The following is a 21,211-nucleotide window of genomic DNA, read 5'->3' as shown; positions in this document are numbered from 1 at the left end:
GTGAGATCCCCAAGCCTTCCTGACTCACAGGAAGGCTTACAAGTAAACAGAGCCATCTACAGTCAATTGTTCTGGTTAATGAGAGCCATCAAGATTCCAAACCACCATTAATGGCCCACACTTTGCATAATTACAGTAGGACCTCAGAGTTATATTTCATATTTCTAGTTTCAGATATAAGAATGATGCATTCATACAAATAGGATGAACACACTCAGTAGATTATAAGCTTTGTAGTGAAACCTTACAAGAGACTTTTTGCATGAAGCATATTCCAGTTGCATTATATTCACGATCATTAACATATTTTCATAAAACCATATAGAGTGCAACGTCACAGGGTGTTTACACATTTATTTGTTGTCTGTAATTGTTTGACTCTTTTTTGTGCGAATTAAAAGATCTTTTCCAAATGGCTGCAAAAGCACATCTGGTGTGAATACTCCAGCAAATATTTGTGTGACACTTTTACTTTCTGTGAACATTCTTGCAAATACTCATTCAAATGTTCTTGAGCAAAAAGAATTTCAAATACTAGGAAACTGAATTGGGAGCTTTTATTTACCAGGACTTTTTTGCTGCATTCACGTAATATGTTATCTTTAAAGGGTAGGCGATAGAAATGACTGAAACCTTCCACGCAAAAATTACCATAAAACTCTTGTAATGCTGCAGAATAAAAGGGACTAGAGGGAAGTACAAATGAATACGGCAGCCCTTTGACTCTTCTGCCCCTTGCCTTGTCTTTTCTTTTATCTTTTTCATATCTTCTGTGTTTACATAACTTGCCAGTACCTATGAAATGGTAAATATCTTGAATTCAGGAGATGTACTGGACTCTTGTACTCAGGTTCTCTTTGCCTGAGTTGCCAGAACCTGAACCTCTGCTCATATTGAGTACAGAGGCCCTGATTCAACAAAGTACTTAAACGTGTACTTAATTCTCTTTGACTTCAATGGGGTTTAAGCACAGGTTTTAAAGTTAAGCACATGCTTAAGTATTTTGCTGAATCAGGGCCGGAGTTCAAGGGGGTATGTGTATGTCTTTCCCACTCTTCCCGCTCCATTTACATTATATGTTACAAATAAGCACTGTAGGCAGAACATTCCAGTGTCCTTTTCAGTTCCACATGGTTGTCCATTTCTTTTAACAGAAGCACAGCTTCACCGCCTTCCCCCCTGCACTTCTTACAGGTTTTCTTTTAGAATAGAATATAAAAACATAGAATATCAGGGTTGGAAGGGACCTCAGGAGGTCATCTAGTCCAGCCCCCTGCTCAAAGCAGGACCAATCCCCAGACAGATTTTTACCCCAGTTCCCTAAATGGCCCCCTCAAGGATTGAACTCACAACCCTGGGTTTAGCAGGCCAATGCTCAAACCACTGAGCTATCCCTTCCCCAAATTACTAGAATGTATTTGCTAGTGTTTGTGCTAGTCCATTTTTTGCTTTGATTTGGCTTGCTTTGGATGGATAATAGTTACCTTTTAAATTGCAATTAAAATAATGAAGAAATCTTTCTAATATGAACTCTCTCTCCTTGCAATACAGAATCATCTTATTGTGAAGGTGCCACCATATCACGACCAGAAAATAACCTCATCTGTTTCTGTGGGGATATATGTGGTGACCAATGCTGGAAGATCACATGATGTGCAGTCATTTACATACACTCCAGATACATGTACGTAAAGTGAAGAAATGCGGGGAGGGAATGGACAAAATGGCCTGCAAGATCTTTTCTGGTTTTAATTTTTGAATATTGAAGCAGAGAGAAAGGGGCTAACAAGGGTAGCAGCTGTGTGAAGTTGGGTAATAGGCTTTTCAACAAATATACATGTTCAGTAATAATATACCATTACAATGACATTTCTTCTTTGATAAGTGGCACATATGGGTGCTTTAGCAGCCTTCTGAAATTTCAAGGCATTCTAGGAAGAATGTTTTGAGTCACTAACATGACAGTTCCTCTACTGGCCAAAGCACTTTGAAAGGCTCCTGGTTCCTTCCCTCAGCTGAGGACTCTTCTGTTCCCCAGACCCTAATATAGGGAGGGACAGTAACCGTCATGATTGCAATAAAGATGATGGTGTGTGCTGTCGAGTACTGGGAGAGCCACCCTTAGGGGTGTCATGAACGCAAATAGTTAGCTTTAGGGCTCAGCTGTCTACACCCTGGATCTTGAGTCCTAACATTCATCTCTAACAGGAGGCTAAGCACAGAACGAAGTCAAATAGCAATTGTATTAGTTGCGGTGAAAAGGCTTGCAAAGGATGAGGAGACCCTACCCATGGCAGACAGGTAACCATAGAGGGAAAGGGACTTGAGGAAGAATTAGGGAGCAAATGTTTCCTCACTACTCAAAAATAAAATAAAATCGAAGGCTTTTGTTTTCTCGTAGACTGTGCAATATTTAGCTGACTATCAAAATGTTTTACTTCAGTCTCAGTAAACTTTGATCATTGCAGGTTATCAAAATTTCTCTAGTTACTTGTTATATTGGCATCAGAAATGTGAATATTCTAGGCGCTCCTCTTGTTAGCAAAATCTGCTCTGTCAAGTAATGAGGTCTGAAGGGTTAACTTCCATCCTTGTTATGGCATGTAGCGAGGAAATCCCAGCCAGATACAGGCTGCTGCTTTCACATACGGTAGTAGTATCAATTTCAGGTTTATATAAGTTCAAAAAAGGAAGACCCCAAGCTGCAGGGCAAGCGAAGGTACAGGTGTTTGCAGTGGAAGATATAGCAAAATAAATAGCACCGAACATTCTGTGTAGAAAGACCGAAGGGTGCAAATCATACAAATATTTCTGTTTTTGATGCCACAATCTCTAATACAGTACCCAGCTTGCTTGTTCAATTTAGAAATGAAAATTAAACTTTAGAAGTACACTGCTAATTCTTTTTATTTTTAACTTTGAAAACTATTGACTGTCTTAGGCTGGGAATCAGATGTGAATTTATTTTACATGACTGATGTCCCATAATTCACTAATATGACCTATACATTGTGAGCTCTTACACTGCAGAAATAAGATATGCAACTTAATGGTACTCCTAGGGGATGTGATTTTATTTACTTCTGTTTATACGGGGAGGTCAAGCTGTCATGCAAGGGGATCTCCTATGTAATGGCAAAAAGGGCAATGAAAAGTTCTGCATAGCTACAGTTCAACACCTAGAGCAGAAGCATAGTCAGCATAAAACAAAGGGTGAATGTAAGAGTCGTGCAAGCTCTGTTAGCGCCACTGTACGAGCCTGTGACTGTAAGGAAGTACCTCTAGAGAGAGAAAGTAACAATTTCTCTTATTCCCAGACTTACATGTATTGGATCTCATTTTCAGTGAGGCTTCAACTGCACTTCCCACATGTTACATGCACTCATTAGTGCAGTAATAACTGCATGCAGGTGAAGAATTTTAATGTGCAAATCCTATTTGGACAAATTTTGCAATGGACAGAAAATTGCCATCATAACACAACAGGGTTCACACAGGTGTGTGCACAGAAAATTGTGCTTACATTGGGAGTGAATATGAGGCTCATTGGTATTCCCATGCTGGTAACATAGTCTTTAGACACAAAATTCCTCTGAAATGCTAGTTAATGATTATTTTAACTAGTAAACCTACAGCTCTTCACTTTAGTGCTATATATATATTTGATCAGCTGTCAGTCTCATCTTCTGTTTTCTGTCGATCAGGGTGAGAACAAGGAGAGATGTAATAGATTCAGCAACGTCATCACTAGGGATGTACTCTTACCTTGATACATAGGACTTTTGTGTGTTATTCTCTATGCTTCAAAATGAGAATATAATAAGAACCTGATGTCTTGCTGTCCTATGTCTCTCATTGCTATTTCTGCTGAGCAAAGAAATTCAAGGAGAACTCTCATGAATATGGTCTATGTGAAACATTAAGATTAGAGAAATGTTGAGAGCGGCAGCTAGATATTGGAGTTATACATTAATTACAAATGCCTGAGAGATTATATACTGTAAACCTGTTAAAAAGACATAAAAGCTTTGCTATGATGAAAACCTTCAGTGCAGCTATTTGTAGTCCGTAGGCTGAGATACTCTTTTTCTTTTTGTTTTGTTTTTTAAACTCAGGGGAGTTGGACACCTGACTCCCTTAGGCGCCTTTGAAAATCCCAATGCATGGTCTACCTGTTATTTGTACATAACATGGCTGTCAGTAGAATGGATAGATAGCTTTACATCATCTGACCGTGAGAGAAGAGAGCTAGAAATTTATTCCCTATGTTGAATGTCTAAAGTAACTTTGGTAAAATATTAATGATCACACAAAGTTTATAATGAGCTTGTGGGGTACAGTCTAGTGTTCAGATCTTTGGCCCAGTGACCCAAAGGGAGTCTTCTGTTTGGAGATGTTGCCTTCAGAGAATATCTATATTCAGCGCCACAAAAACTGTATTTCATATGTGTGTTGTAAAATGTGTTTACTAGTATTCATGGTACACCATCTCTTTGTATTATGGGGAAGAAGGTTCCAGGAGCATTTGCATGACTCAAAGACTTTTTCCCCTTATTTTTCACTTTTACTTATTTGGTATCTGTATTAGAAGATGTAATCTTGTCAGGAAATGTAAGTGAACATTTTCCTCCTGAATTTATCCTGATTGTTTTCTGGCCTCATGTGATAGTAGAAGTGAATTACTGAATGATTGTTAAACTGATGTATTTTATGAGGACCAATTTGACCTGGAAATATGTAACTAATGTGTCTTGTGTATTTTGTATGGGTTCTTTTTTGAGTGCCTGTACACATAGAATCATAGGACTGTCTCCTGCACTCACGGCAGGACTGAGTATTGTCTAGACTAGGGGTGGGCAAACTACTGGCCGGATCCGGCCCCTCAGGGCTTTGGATCCGGCCCTCGGGATTGCCCCCCGTGGCGCTGTGGGCCCCGCACTGCTCTCGGAAGCGGCTGGCACCACTTGTCATTAAGCTGGTGGAAAGACTCTCAAAGTTTGCGAGTGTCCTCTCCACAATTGCCATCAAAGACATTGGTGACAGATGCCTTCACATTGGGGTGGGAAGTCCACTTGGACAATCCTCAGACATGGGGCATATGGACTCTTCAGGAAGCCTGGCTTCACATAAATACCTTGTAGCTAAGGGCCATTCATCGGGCCTGCACGATTTTCCTCTGAGTTCTAAAAAGTTGAATAAGTCAATTCCTGACAGACAACACTTCAATAATTTTTTATATAAACAAACAAGGGGGAGCAGATTCTTTGTCATGAATGTGTATGTCTATGGAATTTCTATGAGTCTGACAGAAGTACTTACCAGGATTACAGAATGTGCTGGCAGATCTCAGCAGACTATTTGCAAGTGACCACAAATGGTCAGTGAAGGCCACTCAAGTGGGGTCATCCAGTCATAGACCTCTTTGCCACCAAAGAAAACAAAAGTGTCAAAAGCTCTGCTCCAGAGGAGGACCAAGTCTGACATCCCTGTCTGATGCATTTCTGATCCCCTGATCCCCAGGACTGATGTACACTTACCTTCCAATTCTATTGATCCCAAGAGTTTTCATGAAGCTCAGGCAGGATTCAGCCAGAGTAGTCATGGTAGTTCAGGCATGGCTGAGGCAATTCTAGTTCTCAAACCAGAAGAATATCTCCATCCAACCTCCAGTGCAATTGCCTCCCCAGCCAGATGTGATATCTCAGAGATGGACAGATCCTAGTATGCATCTCAACTTTCTGATCATCAGTTCATGTGTATTTCACATTTTTCACACCATACAGTTGCAACGTTTTTTTTGAAAAGCCTTCTGAGGGTATGTCAGAGTGCCATTGACCCTTTAAGTGAGAGCAGGGCCAGTACACTTGTGACTGGTCCACTAACCTCAGCTGACCTTTAAAAGAGGGCACCTGGTCTTTGAGATAGAGAGATCTGGTGAGGGGGAATGTGAAGCACAATCAGTATAGGGGTAGAGAAAAATTAGAGAGACATGTAGGGTAGCTACGTGGAGTTAAATGCATATGTTTACCAAGCATAACTACACAGTAGAAGCGTCAAAATCTGATGCTTATTTTGGTAGGGCTTTCTTGGAATAATTTTTTAAGGTAGATTGCTGGCACCCACCTCCTGTCATCTAGGTCATTGATTGAGTCTCCAACAGTGGAAAATATAAATATATATATGTATAATATGGACAAGCACTCGAAGAAGAAACAATTATTTACTTACAGTAGCTTTGGCTCTTTGAGATGTGTTGTCCATATCTATTCCACAACCTGCCCTCTTTCCGTGCTACCAAGGAGACAGAAAAGATATAGGTTCTATATTGGTGAAGAAATGGAGAGGTGGTTGGGGTGGCCTGCCCTTTATGCCCTCCATTAGAGGCAGTAAGACACTCAGGGTGCCAGTATGGCCTGCAATGGACATTAATGGCCAAAAGACTCTGAACTCAAGTGCATTGGGCACATGCACACCAAAAGTGGAATATATATGGGTAAAACCTCTTGAAGACCCACAGTTTTACTGTAAGGTAAGTAGCCATTTCTTGTGAGAATGCTTTCAACATACTTGAGATTCAGCAATGTCTTTTGTCTCAACAGCTGGTACTCTGAATGTTAATGTGAAGAAAGAAATCTCCAGCCCAGCACAGCCTTGTTCTTTTGAAGAGGCTATAAAAGGTACTAAATTGATTCTTATCAATGTTGTTAATGAGTGAGCTGTAACTTCCTCCATCATTCCTGTCCAGATTGTACACTGAAGGAGCTAGGGGTCCCATAGAAATAGTTTGTGATCATATCATTAGATTCTATGCATATAACTTTTCTTTTTCTTTTCTGACTTTGAAGACTTCACCTTGCAACTACAGTGTTTTTATATACATAAATAAACATGGATCAGTATAAAGCAAAAACCATTCAGAAGTTTTAAAAAATCCATCTGGACTCTTCCTGTATACTGCCCTATGTTCCACTCTTTCTTTAATATGCTTCCAAGGGATGAGGATGAGAGAAAATGAAGTTTCTGTCACTTACACATTTAACATGGGAATTATTACAAGGAATTTAGAAAATATAAGAGAATTAATTTATGCAAGATAAAATGTAAAAGACTAAGAAGAATTAAGTTTAGCATCAACCCCCTCTTAACGTTCTAGCTTTGGATATTACCTTAAGAGGGGTTGAAGTTACATTGTGACCGTATTGTAAGTAGAGTGGGGGCTGTTCTGTAGCTGCCTAGCAGAGCTTTTATATCTGGTTTCACTGGGAAAGTTGAGTATACTTACTACACCTCTACCTCGATATAACGCTGTCCTTGGAAGCCAAAAAATCTTACCGTGTTATAGGTGAAACTGTGTTGTATTGAACTTGCTTTGATCCGCCGGAGTGCGCAAGCTCTGGCTCCTTCTCTTCCCCTCCCCCCCCACCCCCCGCACCCCTCCGGAGCACTGCTTTACCGCATTATATCCGAATTTGTGTTCTATCGGGTCGCGTTATATCGAGGTAGAGGTGTATTTCTAATATTCTTCACTCATTCCCTCCACTGTCTGTTGTGTGATTAATGCTGCTTAATCAGGACGTTTGCGTCACTTGGCTCATGAGATACAAGTGCAAAATTATCCAGTTTTGAAGTGGGAGGTGTATTTAAATTGTATGTATTGGAACATAGTAAAGGAGGGGGACATTTCTATTCATTTGTTAAAACTAGTGTGCCACGGTTAATGGAAATTTCCGTAACCTGCTCTGATGAAGACAGTTTGAAAGGAGAGCAGATTAAACAATGTGATCACAAGTTTGATAGGAATCCATAGCTCCAGGTTAAAATCACAAAGCTGATATTTAAAGTTAATAGTTTTACATTTGGGCCTTGGCAGTTGATGTGCCTAGAAACCAAATGCACTCTTTTGACCAATCAGCAAGGACGGAACAATATGTAATGAGGTTTAACCTTGCAGGGAAAATGTAGGGAAAGACTTTGAAAAACCTTTATGACAAACAGGATCTGGTTGAAAATTTGAAAGTGGAAACCAGCTTGGCTGAAAATGTTCATGAAATGGTAGAGTTCATGATTCTAAGGAATAGTAGGAAGGAAAACAGAATACAGACAATGGACTTAGAGAAGGCAAACTTTAGCAAACTCAGAGCATTGCTAGGTAAGATCCCATGAGAAGCAATTCTAAGGGGAAAAAAGAGTTCATGAGAGTTGGCAGTTTTTAAAAAAGACACTATTAAGGGCACAAGAGCAAACTATCCCATTGCGTCGGAGAGATAAGAATTATGGCAAGAGACCACCCTGGCTTACCCAGGAGATCATCAACAACACTGAATCTCAGTCATACAAAAAGTGGAAACTAGGTCAAATTAGGAAGGATGAATACAAAAAAGCAACACAAGCATGTAGTAACAAAATTAGAAAGGTCAAGGCAAAAATTAGATTAAAATAGTTAGGAACCTAAAGAGTACTAAGAAAATATTTCACAAAGAAGCAAGAGGAAGACCAAGGACACGGTGGGCCCATTACTCAGTGAGGAGAGAAAGACAATAACAGAAAACACAGCAATGGCCAAAGTGTTAAATGCTTTTTTTGTTTCAGTTTTTGCCAAAAAAGTTAGCAATGATAGGATGACTAACATAGTGAACATCAGTGTAACTGGGATAGGGCCTCAGGTTAAAATTGGAACAGAATGAATTAAGAATTATTTAGGGCAGTCTACACTACTGCTTAAAAAGCCACCCCTCTGAGCAATACGAATTACAGAGACCTAAATGCTGTCCACACTGGGGCTATGTCGCCGGAAGACACTCTTCCGCTGACATAGCTTCTGACTCTCATGGAGGTAGAGTAATTATACCAACGGGAGAGTGCTCTCCCATCCACATAGTGTCTTCTCTAGACCTGCTGTAGTTATGCCAATGTAGCACTTCTAGTATAGACCTGCCCTTAGATAAGTTAAGTGTCTTCAAGTTGACATGGCCTGATTAAATATATCCTAGAATACTTAAGGAACTGGTCGAAGAGATCTCGGAGCCATTAGTGATTATTTTTGAGAACGCCTGGAGGACAGGAGAGATCCCAGCAGACTGGAAAAGAGACAGATATAGTATATATCTATAAAAAGGGGAATAAGGACAACCCAGGAAATTATAGACCAGGCAGCTTAAATTCGGTACACGGAAAGATAACGTAGCAGATAATCAAACAATCTTTTTATAAGCACCTAGAAGAAAATAAGGTAGTAAGTAACAGTCAACATGGATTTGTCAAGAACAAATCATGTCAAACCAACCTAATATCCTTCTTTGACAGGGTAACAAGCTTTGTTGTTGAGGGGGAAGTAGTAGATGTCATATCTTAACTTTTAGTGAGGCTTCTGTTACTGTCTTACCTTCTCATAAACAATGTAGAGAAATGCAGCCTTGATGAACCTACTCTAAGATGAGCGCACAACTGGTTGGAAAAGTGTACTCTGAGAGTAGTTGTCAGTGGTTCACTATCAAGCTAGAAGGGCATAGTGAGTGGGGTCCCGCAGGGCTCTGTCGAGGGTCTGGTGCTATTCGGTATCTTCATAATGATTTGGATAATGACACAGATAAAGTTCACTGGTGATACCAAGCTGGGAGGGTTGCAAGTGCTTTGAAGGACTGGAGTAGAATTCAAAATGAACTTGACAAACTGGAGAAATGGTCTGAATTAGGATGAAATTCAATAACAAATGCAGGAATTTGTAGGAAGGAATAATCAGTTGCACAAATGGGAAATGCCTACTTAGGAAGGAGGACTACAGAAAAGGATCCGGGGGTTACTGTTGGTCACAAACTAAATATGAGTCAACAATGTAATGCTGTTGCCAAAAAAAAAAAAAAGCAAACACTATTCAAGGATGTATTAGCAGCAGTGTTGTAAGCAAGACACAAAGTAATTCTTCTGCTCTACTCAGCACTGATAAGGCTTCAACTGAAGAACTGTGTCCAGTTCTGGGCAACACACTTCAGGAAAGATGTGGATAGATTTGAGAAAGTCCAGAGAAGAGCAACAAAAATGACTAAAGATCTAGAAAACGACCTACAAGGAAAGATTGAAAAAACTGGGTTTGTTTAGTCTGGAGAAGAGAAGACTGAGTGTGGTCATGATGATAGTTTTCAAGTATGTAAAAGGTTGTTATAAAGAGAAGGGTGATAAATTGTTCTCCTTAACCACTAAGAACAGGACAAGAAATAATGGTCTTAAATTGCAGCAAGGGAGATTTAGGTTAGACATTAGGAAATACTTCCTAACTAGGGAGGTTGGGAAATCACTGTCATTAGAGGTTTTTAAGAATAGGTTAGACAAACACCTGTTAGGAGTGGTCTAGAAAATACTTAGTCATGCCTCAGTACAAGCGACTGGACTAGATGATCTACTGAGGTCCCTTCCAGTCCTACGTTTCTATGATTCCATGTTTTTTTTTCTTCTTTCTCCACAAGAAAGAGAGGAGCCAAAAAAAAAAAAATCTAAGTCCCCTCTAAGCTGTGTGGTTGCGCAGCAACCTATTAAGCGCTGCGCAGGCGCTCAGGGCTGCGACAGGGGGAGGTGCCTCTCCCTGCCAGCCCCAGCCCAGTCCCGGAACTGCTGTAGCCGGGGGGGAGAGGCACCCTGACCCCAACCCAGCCCAGCCCCAGACTTGCTGTAGCCGGGGGGAGAGGCACCCTGGCCCCAACCCAGCCCAGCCCCAGATTTGCTGTAGCCGGGGGAGAGGCGCCTGCCCCAACTCAGCCCCGGCTCAGACCTGCCACAACCGAGGGGCAAGGCACCCCAGCCCTGGCCCAGACCTGCCACAATCGAGGGGAGAGGCGCCCCTCCCTCGGTCCCAACCCAGCCCAGCCCCAGACATGTTGTGACTGAGGGGAGAGGCACCCCTTCCCCAGCCACAACCAAGCCGCGGACCTGCAGTGGCCAGAGGGAGAGGCGCCCCAGCTGCAGCCAGGGAAGAGGCGCCTATCCCACAGCCACAGCCCCGGGAGCTGCCGTGGCGGGGAGAGGCGCCTCTCCCCCCAATCCCAGGTGCTGCTGTGGGAAGAGAGAGCTAGAGGTAGTCCTCTCTCCCTGCAGTAACCCCGGGGCAGCCTGCACCCCAAACCCCTCCTCCCTGGCCCCACCCCAGAGCCCGCACCCCCAGCTGGAGTCCTGACACCCCCACACTCTAACCCTCTGCCCCAGCCCTGAGCCCCCTCCCACACTCCAAACCCTCCACCCCACCCCCGCCACATGAATTTTGTTATCTGCACTGATATGGAGGTGATGTGTCGCACATCATCTCCATATTGGTGCACATAACAAAATTCATTCCGCATATGCGTAGGAGAAATTAGAGGGAACACTGACCTACAGCTCCCCAAAAATGGAATGCCACATGGGATGAGCAGTTAACCAAAATCTTAATACTTGTTCTAGGTCCTTTCTGAAAATGACCAGTAAAAAGGTCCCTCCCTCGGGGGGGAGGGGAGTAGAGGGGGGTTAGTCCATTGGGTCTGATGTGAACTGGGATCAGTTTCAGTTGCAAAACTATTTCATAAACTGGGCCATCCCTAAATAACACACAGCTGTCTAAGGCATGAGAAATAAACAGAAAAATCCAAACACCCCCCCGCCCCCAAAGTTCACCTCTCCAGGGGCTCTTCAAAAGCACTTGACTCACTTGCCCAGGTCTTTCCTATCGCAATCAAATTTCCTCTGTTTGGCTGTCTCAGGCCCTAGCTATCCAGGTTCTTCCAGCCCTGAGGAAGGGGTGCATTTTCTGTCGTTTGAGTAGCCCTGGATTGAAGCTACTTTTTCCTTTGAGTCCTTGACCGTAATCCTGTCCTTACTGAATTTAGTTGACAGCTTAAGCAGTTGTAGTTTGGCACTACCCCCAACATAGTCTGTTAACCCCTTTCTGGGGTTATTGGTTTATAGACACTAAAATCCACTTCCAACTCAGGATTATTCTCTGTAGTGCAGAGCTGTTGTCTGCATCTAGGTACATTCAGACTGGATCACCCCAGAATGCATTGCACATCAGTTACAGGGAATGGTACAAATGACTTGAAGAAATGGTTGTCGAATTGTTTGTGTAGATGGGGTGCTGTCATTGTCACCCTACATTGAGAAGGGTGATGACATAGTGGAAAAAACACCTGCACCCAGTTTAAACTAACACTTCCACCATTGCGATACGAACAATGCAAAAAGTCCTAGAACGGACATATTCATTATGGCTACATGTGCAAGTTTGGTACCGTAGATGGGATGGGTAAATTTTGTTTTAGGGCAGGAAGGGGCAAAGGCTCTGAAGTTATATAATCTGTGTACAGCAATCCTATGCAATGTGTATTTATATTATAAAAAGTAACAACATCATACTTTCTTCTACTGAGATTGTTAATGATTTAACAGAGGAAGAATGTTTAACCCACTACTTATGCAAAGTATCTTTGAGCTCTCAATGCAAAGGACCTTAGAGAAAAACTCTCTCATAAATCCAAATGCCCATTAATGTCTTGAACGTGTCAATTCACTGAGCCCATGATTCCATGCCTGTTTTTATTTATACCCTTCTCTCTCCCCTTTGTTATGTGTCCTGGCTATTTAAATCCTCTTACTTGCTACTAATCTGTGCAGTTATTGTTCTCTGTAAGTGGCATCCCTGCCAAATGGAGTGGGACAAATCCACTGAGCTTTACACATAGTGTTACATAACTAGCTGCCAGGCTTTGCCATGCTCATCACTGAAGGATTTACTATTTCTCACGGATATTTATGCACATTACTCGTGGGATTCTTTCCATTCCAAAGTTAACCTTTCCATTTATTGAAAAAGAAAAACCACATCAAATCCACAGTTGTAACGTTGTGAAAGAATGCTGGAGTTCTGGCCCATGTCAGTGCTGTGCAGAAGACCAACTAACTAGAGTTTAATCTCAGGGCACCCTTTAAAACTTGGAAAGGGTGTTCATGTGTGTGGACCCACAAGGTTTGGGACTCTGGCTAAAGAACTGCTCTATATCTGACATTGCCTCTATAATACTAAATTTTTTCTGAAATTGTTGGTGATGGTGTCAGTCTCCAGATACTGTGCTGACTGTGCTACATAACTACCTAAAGAGTGCAGTATTGGTTGAGAAAGTACAAATTTAAAGGAATACTGGAGCTAAGCATAAAGAAATATTGTGATATTTTACTACCTTTTCAAAGTGCTCCCAATTTCTTCTGTTGGGTTTCATTTTCCCAGCCAAATTTTGTCGAAAAGTTTAAGAAATATACCTTTGATTGTGAACGAACACACCATTGTTTGTGTTTAACCCATATATCATTGGGATTTAGAATTAGCTTTGTACTAACATGGTTGTTTATCTGCCACTTCTTCAAAAATGCATTAAGAACTTTTCATTGTTCCTGAGAAGCACAATGAGACTAAAGTTAAAAGATAACAGTTTCTAAATCCTGCCTTTAGAGCATAAAGAAATTCTGTTAACAAATAGTTATCTTTAAATGCTATTAAATGCTAAATGCTATCTAGATATCAAATTGGCCAAAACACATAGCTATTCTAGAATGGAAATAATGTTTTGAAACTCTTGTTTCACTTAAACCGTATTCCCTGCTAACTGGCCAATATGCAAATCCTGTGGTTTAAGTTTCCGGAGACATTCCAAAACTGAGCGGATGGAAAGAGGAGGAGAGCCTATTTGGCTATTTATACACAATGTTCAACTAATGGCTGAGGATTTATTATTCAAGATACAAAATGTTCTTTTGGGAGAGAACCTCTGATCTCTTGCAGAGTAAGTGTACTAGGAACATGGAGTAGGACATGAAAGCATTGTCCAGGGCACTTTGCAGAAGGCTGTTCATAGTCAGTATCATGTTATGCTGTGTGTACATTACAAATAGGAAAATTGTTTCATAGCCTTGATTTTGGGTCTGGGATGATAAGAAATGCAAAAGATAACAGCCCTTTGATAAAAAGATTAGCACTTCATTGAATTCAGGCTTCATATTTTACTTCTTGGTCTGAGACTTGCAGTTTCAGCAAACTTTTGAAATTAAGTAATTCCCTTTTATTCACATCCAAAACATCAGTTGGTGTTAGGCACAATTTGCAATTAGATTAGAAAGGATTTAGGATTGAAAAAGATTAATTCCCCAAGAAGCCTGCCCTCCAAGTTTAGAAACATTTAGAGGACAAAGTTAGATCTTACTTACATACTGCATCATAAAGCTGATATACAGATCAGGTCAAGCTTTTTGTTTTACAGTGTTTCACCCCAGTGAAGACTTAACCAAACTGCTTTGTGAACTTGCCATTGTGCAAACATATCCTGAAACCGGATTGTTTCATCTTGCTATCTCAAATGCAATACAGTTAAATTATTTCAATCTGGAAAATCCTTTCTTGACCCTAGAAGTTTGTAATTTAGACAATTTAAGTATGGGTATGCTGGTCTAGAAATGTACTCTTGCCTGAAATGCAAAAGTATAGCATTGCTGTTTGTTTAAAATCCTGTTTATCTGACACTACAGTTGTTTGATTTATGGGGTTTAATGTGTATTCCAAGATTGTTTCAAGGTTTCCGATTTGTATAGTGATCTCTCTCCTTCTAGCATGCCATCTCTTGTGAGGAGGAAAGTTTATGGCATCCCAGCAAAACTGCACTGGAAAAGAGCCACCATCTCCCTAATAGTCTGCCACTAAGGAGTCAATACATTGAGCCATGATTTTTAGAGGCTATAATGCAGGATAACATTTTATCAACTCTTTGTGTTTTGCAGCAGTGGCAGCCACTGGCTGTAACCTGGATAAAGTAAATATTCTCCCTAGTGCCTTGATAACTCCACTTATGCCGACCAGTGTGATTAAGAATGAAGATGTGGCTCCAATGGAAGTTATAGCCGAAAAAAGATCTCCCACTATCTTCAAGGTAAGCTAAATTGTGAGCCCACTATGCTGATTATCCAAGCTTCGGGCATGACAGCATGTCCGACTATTTCATGGTAGTGTGTAGCAGAGGAGAGAAATAGGAGAGTGGTGAAAACTTCATAGCCCAAATCCAGTCAAACCTGTAATCCAGACATGCACATAAAGCAGTGAGTGATTCCCTTCAAAGTTATCAACAGCACTCTGACTCCTGCACTTGTCCTCAATGAAACAGACTGTGGAGCAGCACAGGTGTACAAGTTCTATTAGTAGCTTGCTGGCCCAAAGTCTCCGTTCTCCTGTTGCACTGTGTTCAGCCATAAAATCAAACACAGCCAATACTAATAGTGACCTGCCCTGAGCAGCAGCCTTTTCTGTTAACTTGGGAGAATGAGGAGGAGCAAAAAGGAAAAAAGCAATAAATATACAGAGTGGGGGGAGAAAAAATCCTACAGATGGGAAAACATGAAAAACCAGACAGAGTAAAGGAAAAAATGATGACCCAGTGCCAGTACATGTGCCTGTAAAGGGAGATAGTTATCAGTTTATCACTTAAGAAAAAAGTCGGGTAGCTCTGACTAGTGATTTATTTAGGATGTTTTGTTTGGGATGCCTTTTGGTTCTTTTCTAGGACAGTGGAAATTTTCCTCCTAGAGTAATCTCCATTCCCCAACTACGTGCAGGCAGGTTCATTTGTAAGGTATGAGTATCAGCTTTTGTGTCTCAAAGCTGGACAACATATCCAAATGAGACATGCACTGTAACCAAGACAAAGTAAGGAAAAGATAAGGAAAACAGCTGAGGAAGGGAAGCACTGCTGCAGGAAATTTGTTGGTATAACACAAAGCTGGAGAATAGCTGGAAAACAGTAGTAGTATCACCATTGTATGGCTGCTTCTCTGTTGTACAGCAGCACAACAAATAAAGAACAGTTTTATTTGTTTGCAGCACAGTCAGTGAAACAAGGAACAGTCAGGATAAAGCCAGGACAAACATACATGCAAACCTATGACTTCATGGAGACTTGAGAAAAAGAAAATACTGCAAGCCATTCTACATTGCAACTATTTATTAAATGACCTAAACAAACCCAAAATGTTCATACAACTTAGGCGCTCAATTCCACTTTTAGGCAACTTTATAAAAGTGACTAGATTTTCAAAGACGCTAAATATCCACTATTCCCACTGAAACCCAGGTGAGTTGTGAAGTGCTCATCAGCTATGAAAATCAGGTCAATTTTTACACAGTTGCCTAAATATGCAATTGTTTAAGCTTTTTGCACCCAAGTTTGAAACTGTTGACCTATATGTCTATGAAATGAATGCTACCGCTTCCTGCTAAGAATTTAGACTACCTCCCACAAAGAAAAAACTATCTGGATTCTAAGACATGCTTCCCTCCTCCTCCTCATCCCCCCCCCCCCCGTCAGAACAAAAATCAGCTTAAAAGTTAAGGGTTGCAAACCAGTTTCCCATACTGAATTAGCCTATCAGCTTTGACTGTTAATGGCTCAAAAACAAAAACTGAGCAAGTTATTTTACCCTACATCTGGCTTATAGCTTCACAAATAGGAATTTCCCACACTGATGCACATAAACCTTGCTTGCTGTACTGGATCACACTACTGGTCCATGAAGTCCAGTGTTTTGTCTACAATAGTCCACTATCTGATACTTCAGAGAAAAGTGAATAAACCCCCACTTAATATATCTAGCCAATTCTGCAGCGTACATGAGTGAAAATTCCTTCCTGGTCTCAGTCATCATCAGTTTATGCAGTGAAACAGAAGGTTTGATCGTCCTTATTTTAGCATCATAACAACAAATATTATTGGTTAAAATGTTGAATCCCCTTTTAAAATCAGCTACAGTATTTGACTGATCTCTTGTGGCAGTGCAAGTCATCTTATTAACTATAACCGTATCCTAAGACATCAGTGAAGGTTTCTAAGCATGACCTGAGTAATCCTACATACTGCTTAATGTGTACTGCTTTTTTTTTCCCACCAGGCTACAAACGTGGTTGGACCAACTCAACAAACATTAGAAAATATGTCCAGCATATCAGGAAATGGAACCTTTTCAACTGCTGCTTCTCATTTACCTTCTGAGAGTGAAAAACAGCAGCAGATACAGCCTAAAGTGTATAATGCAGAGACTCTGACTACTATCCAAACACAGGACATTTCACAGCCTGGTAGCTTTCCAGCTGTCTCTGCTCCCAGCCAACTGCAGACTAGTGATGCGCTATTGCAGCAAGCGGCACAGTTCCAGACGAGAGAGTCCCAACCCAGAGAGGGGTTACAATCAGACAGCACTGTAGTTACTTTGTCACAGTTAACTGAGGCTTCGCAGCAACAACAGTCAACACGATCAGAACCAGCACAGACACTACAGCAACAGATTTCATCCAGTATTTTCTCACCAGCGAACAGTGTGAGTCAGTTACAGAACACTATACAGCAACTGCAAGCTGGAAATTTTCCAACCAGCACTGCCAGTGGAAGCAGTGGAAATGTTGATTTGGTCCAGCAAGTCTTAGAAGCTGAACAGCAGTTATCATCTGTTTTGTTTTCTGGGTCAGATAGTAGTGAGGATGTTCAAGAGCAACTCAGTGCAGACATTTTTCAGCAAGTTAGTCAAATCCAAAACAGTGTAAATCCTGGGATATTTTCCTCATCAGAGACAGCAGTCCATTCCAGGCAAGAGAATCTTATGTCTGGAAGAGCTGAAAATGTCCATCCGCAGCCTGAGAGCTCATTGTCCAATCAGCAGCAGCAGCAGCAGGCAATGGAGACTTCTGCAGCAATGGTGATTGGAATGCAGCAAAGTATGTGCCAGGCTGCAACACAGATGCAATCTGATCTATTCTCCTCAGCAGCGTCAGGAAATGGAAACCTCCAGCAGTCCCCTGTTTACCAGCAAGCTTCCCACTTGCTAAGTGGGCTATCAACAAGCGAAGACATGCAGATGCAATGTGAGTTATTCTCCTCATCTTCTGGTGTTTCTGGAAATGAAACAACTACTACTGCTCAGCAGCAAGTCTCGACAAATGGCTCTACCATGTTTCAGACATCGAGTTCTGCAGATGGAGAAGAAGCTTCAGGACAGAATAAACAGATGCAAAACAACGTGTTTCAGACCATGGTTCAGATGCAACACAGTGGGGAAAGTCAGCCTCAAGTTAACCTTTTTTCATCTACGGAAAACATGATGGCCGTTCAGGCAGGTGGAACTCAACAGCAGGGAGGTGGACTGTTCCAGCAAGGTGGGGAAATTATGTCTATTCAGTCAGGAAGTTTCATGCAGCAATCCCCACATTCACAAGCTCAACTTTTTCACTCTCAGAATCCCATTGGTGATGCTCAAAATCTATCCCAGGAAACGCAAGGGTCTATTTTTCGTAGTCCAAATTCCATTGTCCACAATCAGACCACTTCCTCTTCTTCAGACCAATTGCAGCCTCCAATGTTCCACTCCCAAAACACCATGGGTGTATTGCAGAGCTCTTCTGTACCTCAAGACCAGCAATCAGCTAACATGTTCCTTTCCCAGAATTCAATGAACAACCCTGTAACTCAAGAAGAACAGATGTCATTCTTTACAACACAGAATTCCATTTCTCCACTTCAGACGGCCACAAACACTGAGCAGCAAACTTCTTTCCAGCAGCAGGCACAGATACCCCACATTCAGAACCCTATGATTCCCCAAGATCAACCCCAAGCTCAGCCCACTCAGCAGGGTTTATTTCAGACACAAGTATCACTAGGCTCCCTCCAATCTAGTACAATGCCCCAGAACCAACAAGGGGCTATCTTCCAGCCTCAACATTCAATGGTTGCTATTCAGAGTAGCCCTCCATCCCAAGAACAGCAGCAACAGCAGCAGAACATGATGTTCAGTACTCAAAATACGAGTACAATTGCTTCTCAGAAGCAGACTATGATTTTCAACCCAAATCAAAATGCAATCACTAATCAGGAGCAGCAGAACCAATCTCTTTTTCATGCACAATCCAATATGGCGCCAATGAATCAAGATCAACAGCCCATGCAGTTCCAGGGTCAAACAACAGTGACTCCACTTCAGAATCCGGGGTCCAGCCAGACAGAGACACAGCAGCCCACCATGTTTCATAACTCACCCCAGATTCAGTTAGTTCAAGGATCACCAGGTTCTCAAGAGCAGCAAGTCACCCTCTTCATCTCTTCAGCTTCCATGTCTGCCTTGCAGAATAGCATGAGCCAGCAAGAGCTGCAGCAGTCTCCCATCTACTCTTCTCCGAACAATATGACAGGTATTCAAGGAGCTGCTTCTCCTGCACAGCAACAGTCTTCTTTGTTTCACAATACAACAGGAAGTGCTATCAACCAACTGCAGAATTCTCCTGCTTCATCTCAACAGACTTCAGGAATATTCCTATTTGGGATTCAAAATAGTAAGTGTTAAAAATTCTAATATTACGGTTTAGAAAAACAGCTACTTTGGAGGCTACAAAATTAATTGTGTTTGTACAGCTCTGTAGAGGTGTAAAGCGGTAATGGTTACAGTCCTTTCCTTGAAAGTGTTAGTCATTAAAGGCAGGAAATAAGTAAATTACACCCATGCCTTTTGAGAAACTTCTGTCACCTTCAGTGGAACATGCAAAAAGTTTACGTGTGTATAAGCCAATACAGTTGCATTTCTGTTGGATATACACCATTTATCCCAAAATACTAAAGATTATCTATGAAACCATGGGGGTGGAAAGGAAAATGTGAAATCAGTGCTCAGAGTTAGACTTCATAGAAGAGGATCTGTTCTAAATAGTTAATTCATGCTTAATACTTATATAGAGGTAATAAAAAGACGTGTTTCAAAAAGTCAGTGAAGTTGTTTTTAAAAATAAAGAGCTCATTAGTACCCCATATTTTCTCCCTGTGAAGGTACTTGTATACTCTAATCAAGTTCTCTCAATCTTCTTTTTAATAAGCTAAACAAACCATCAAATTATTTTTGTGGTGCTTTTCTGTGTTCTCTCCAATTTTTCAATGTCCTTTAAAAAATGTAGACACCAGAATTGTCCCCAGTATTCAGATATTAATTTTGCCAATGCCATGTACAGAGGTAAAAATGACTCCTCTATTCCTACTTATTACTCCCCTGTTTATACAGCCAGCAAATTAATTAGCCCTTTTGGCCACAGCATCGCACTAGGAGTTCACGCTGAATAGCATTGAGTTAAGTACCTATCCCTATGGAACCCCCCTAGAAACAGCCCTATTCAGAGATGATTCCCCATTGATGACTGCTTTCTGAGATCTGTCAGTTAGGTTTGAATGTTCCTTTAACTATTCTGAATTTTCACCTTGAAGTTTGAAGTATTTTCTTCTTCTCTCTCACTCCATTACAAAAATAATTAGTCTTCAGATTTTACCTCAATGGCATAGTCAAAGTTTTTCACTTCTCGTGTGCGCCAGTCCCTTTACTTCCACTTTTTGAACACTTACTATTAAAAGTAAAGAAATTAGAAGAATAAAAAGGATTTTTCCAAACACATGGAAAACTAGTTATTCTGACTAGTGCCAAAATTCGTTCTGAGAGAGGTATGGCTGTATTAGGTATATATAAAAATAAGCTTGCCTCATTCAGGGCATAGGAGGGATAATGATAAGAATCTTAAAGTTAAGTGTAAAAGGAGACAGATGTTTGATTTTCCTATATAGAGTTAGCTTTTTAAATATTGGTTCTTACCTATGATACCCTCGCTGATATGTGTTATGCTGTTTATCCTTTTGAGGTCTTGATTGCTGCGATTGACAACAGCCCTACTAATTTCAGAGGGGTAGCCATGTTAATCTGTATCAGCAAAAACAACGAGGAGTCCTTGTGGCACCTTAGAGACTAACCAATTTATTTTGGCATAAGCTTTCGTGGACTAAAACCCACTTAATCAGATGCACAGAGTGAAAAATATACTAAGCATGTATAAATATACAGCACATGAAAAGATGGGAGTTGCCTTACCAAGTGGGGGGGTCACTGCTAACGAGGCCAATTCAGTTAGGGTGGATGTGACCCATTCCCAACAGTTGACAAGGTGTGAGTATCAACAGAGGGAAAATTATTTTTTGTAGTGACCCAGCCACTCCCAGTCTTTATTCAGACCTAATCTGATGGTGTCAAGTTTGCAAATTAATTCCAGTTCTGCAGTTTCTCATTGAAGTCTATTTTTGAATTTTTTTTTGTCGTAGAATGGCCACTTTTAAGTCTGTTATTGAGTGTCCAAGGAGATTGA

General features: G+C 41.1%; 1 protein-coding gene across 7 annotated transcripts in view; it reads left to right on the top strand.

Moving 5' to 3' along the window:
- NFAT5 (nuclear factor of activated T cells 5) overlaps nt 1-21,211 on the top strand; it is a 138,180-nt gene that overhangs the window by 106,073 nt on the left and 10,896 nt on the right. For all 7 annotated transcript variants that reach the window (XM_034788543.1, XM_034788542.1, XM_034788548.1 and 4 more), the window contains 4 exons: nt 1,552-1,684; nt 6,600-6,677; nt 14,785-14,933; nt 16,942-19,372. In XM_034788543.1, coding sequence (XP_034644434.1) covers nt 1,552-1,684; nt 6,600-6,677; nt 14,785-14,933; nt 16,942-19,372 — 2,791 coding nt within the window. The remainder of the gene's footprint in view (nt 1-1,551; nt 1,685-6,599; nt 6,678-14,784; nt 14,934-16,941; nt 19,373-21,211) is intronic.

Source organism: Trachemys scripta, chromosome 13 (genome assembly GCF_013100865.1).
Source record: "Trachemys scripta elegans isolate TJP31775 chromosome 13, CAS_Tse_1.0, whole genome shotgun sequence".
Classification (NCBI taxonomy): Eukaryota; Metazoa; Chordata; order Testudines; family Emydidae; genus Trachemys; species Trachemys scripta.
Note: the sequence above shows the minus strand (reverse complement) of the source record. Positions and strands in the feature narration are given on the sequence as shown.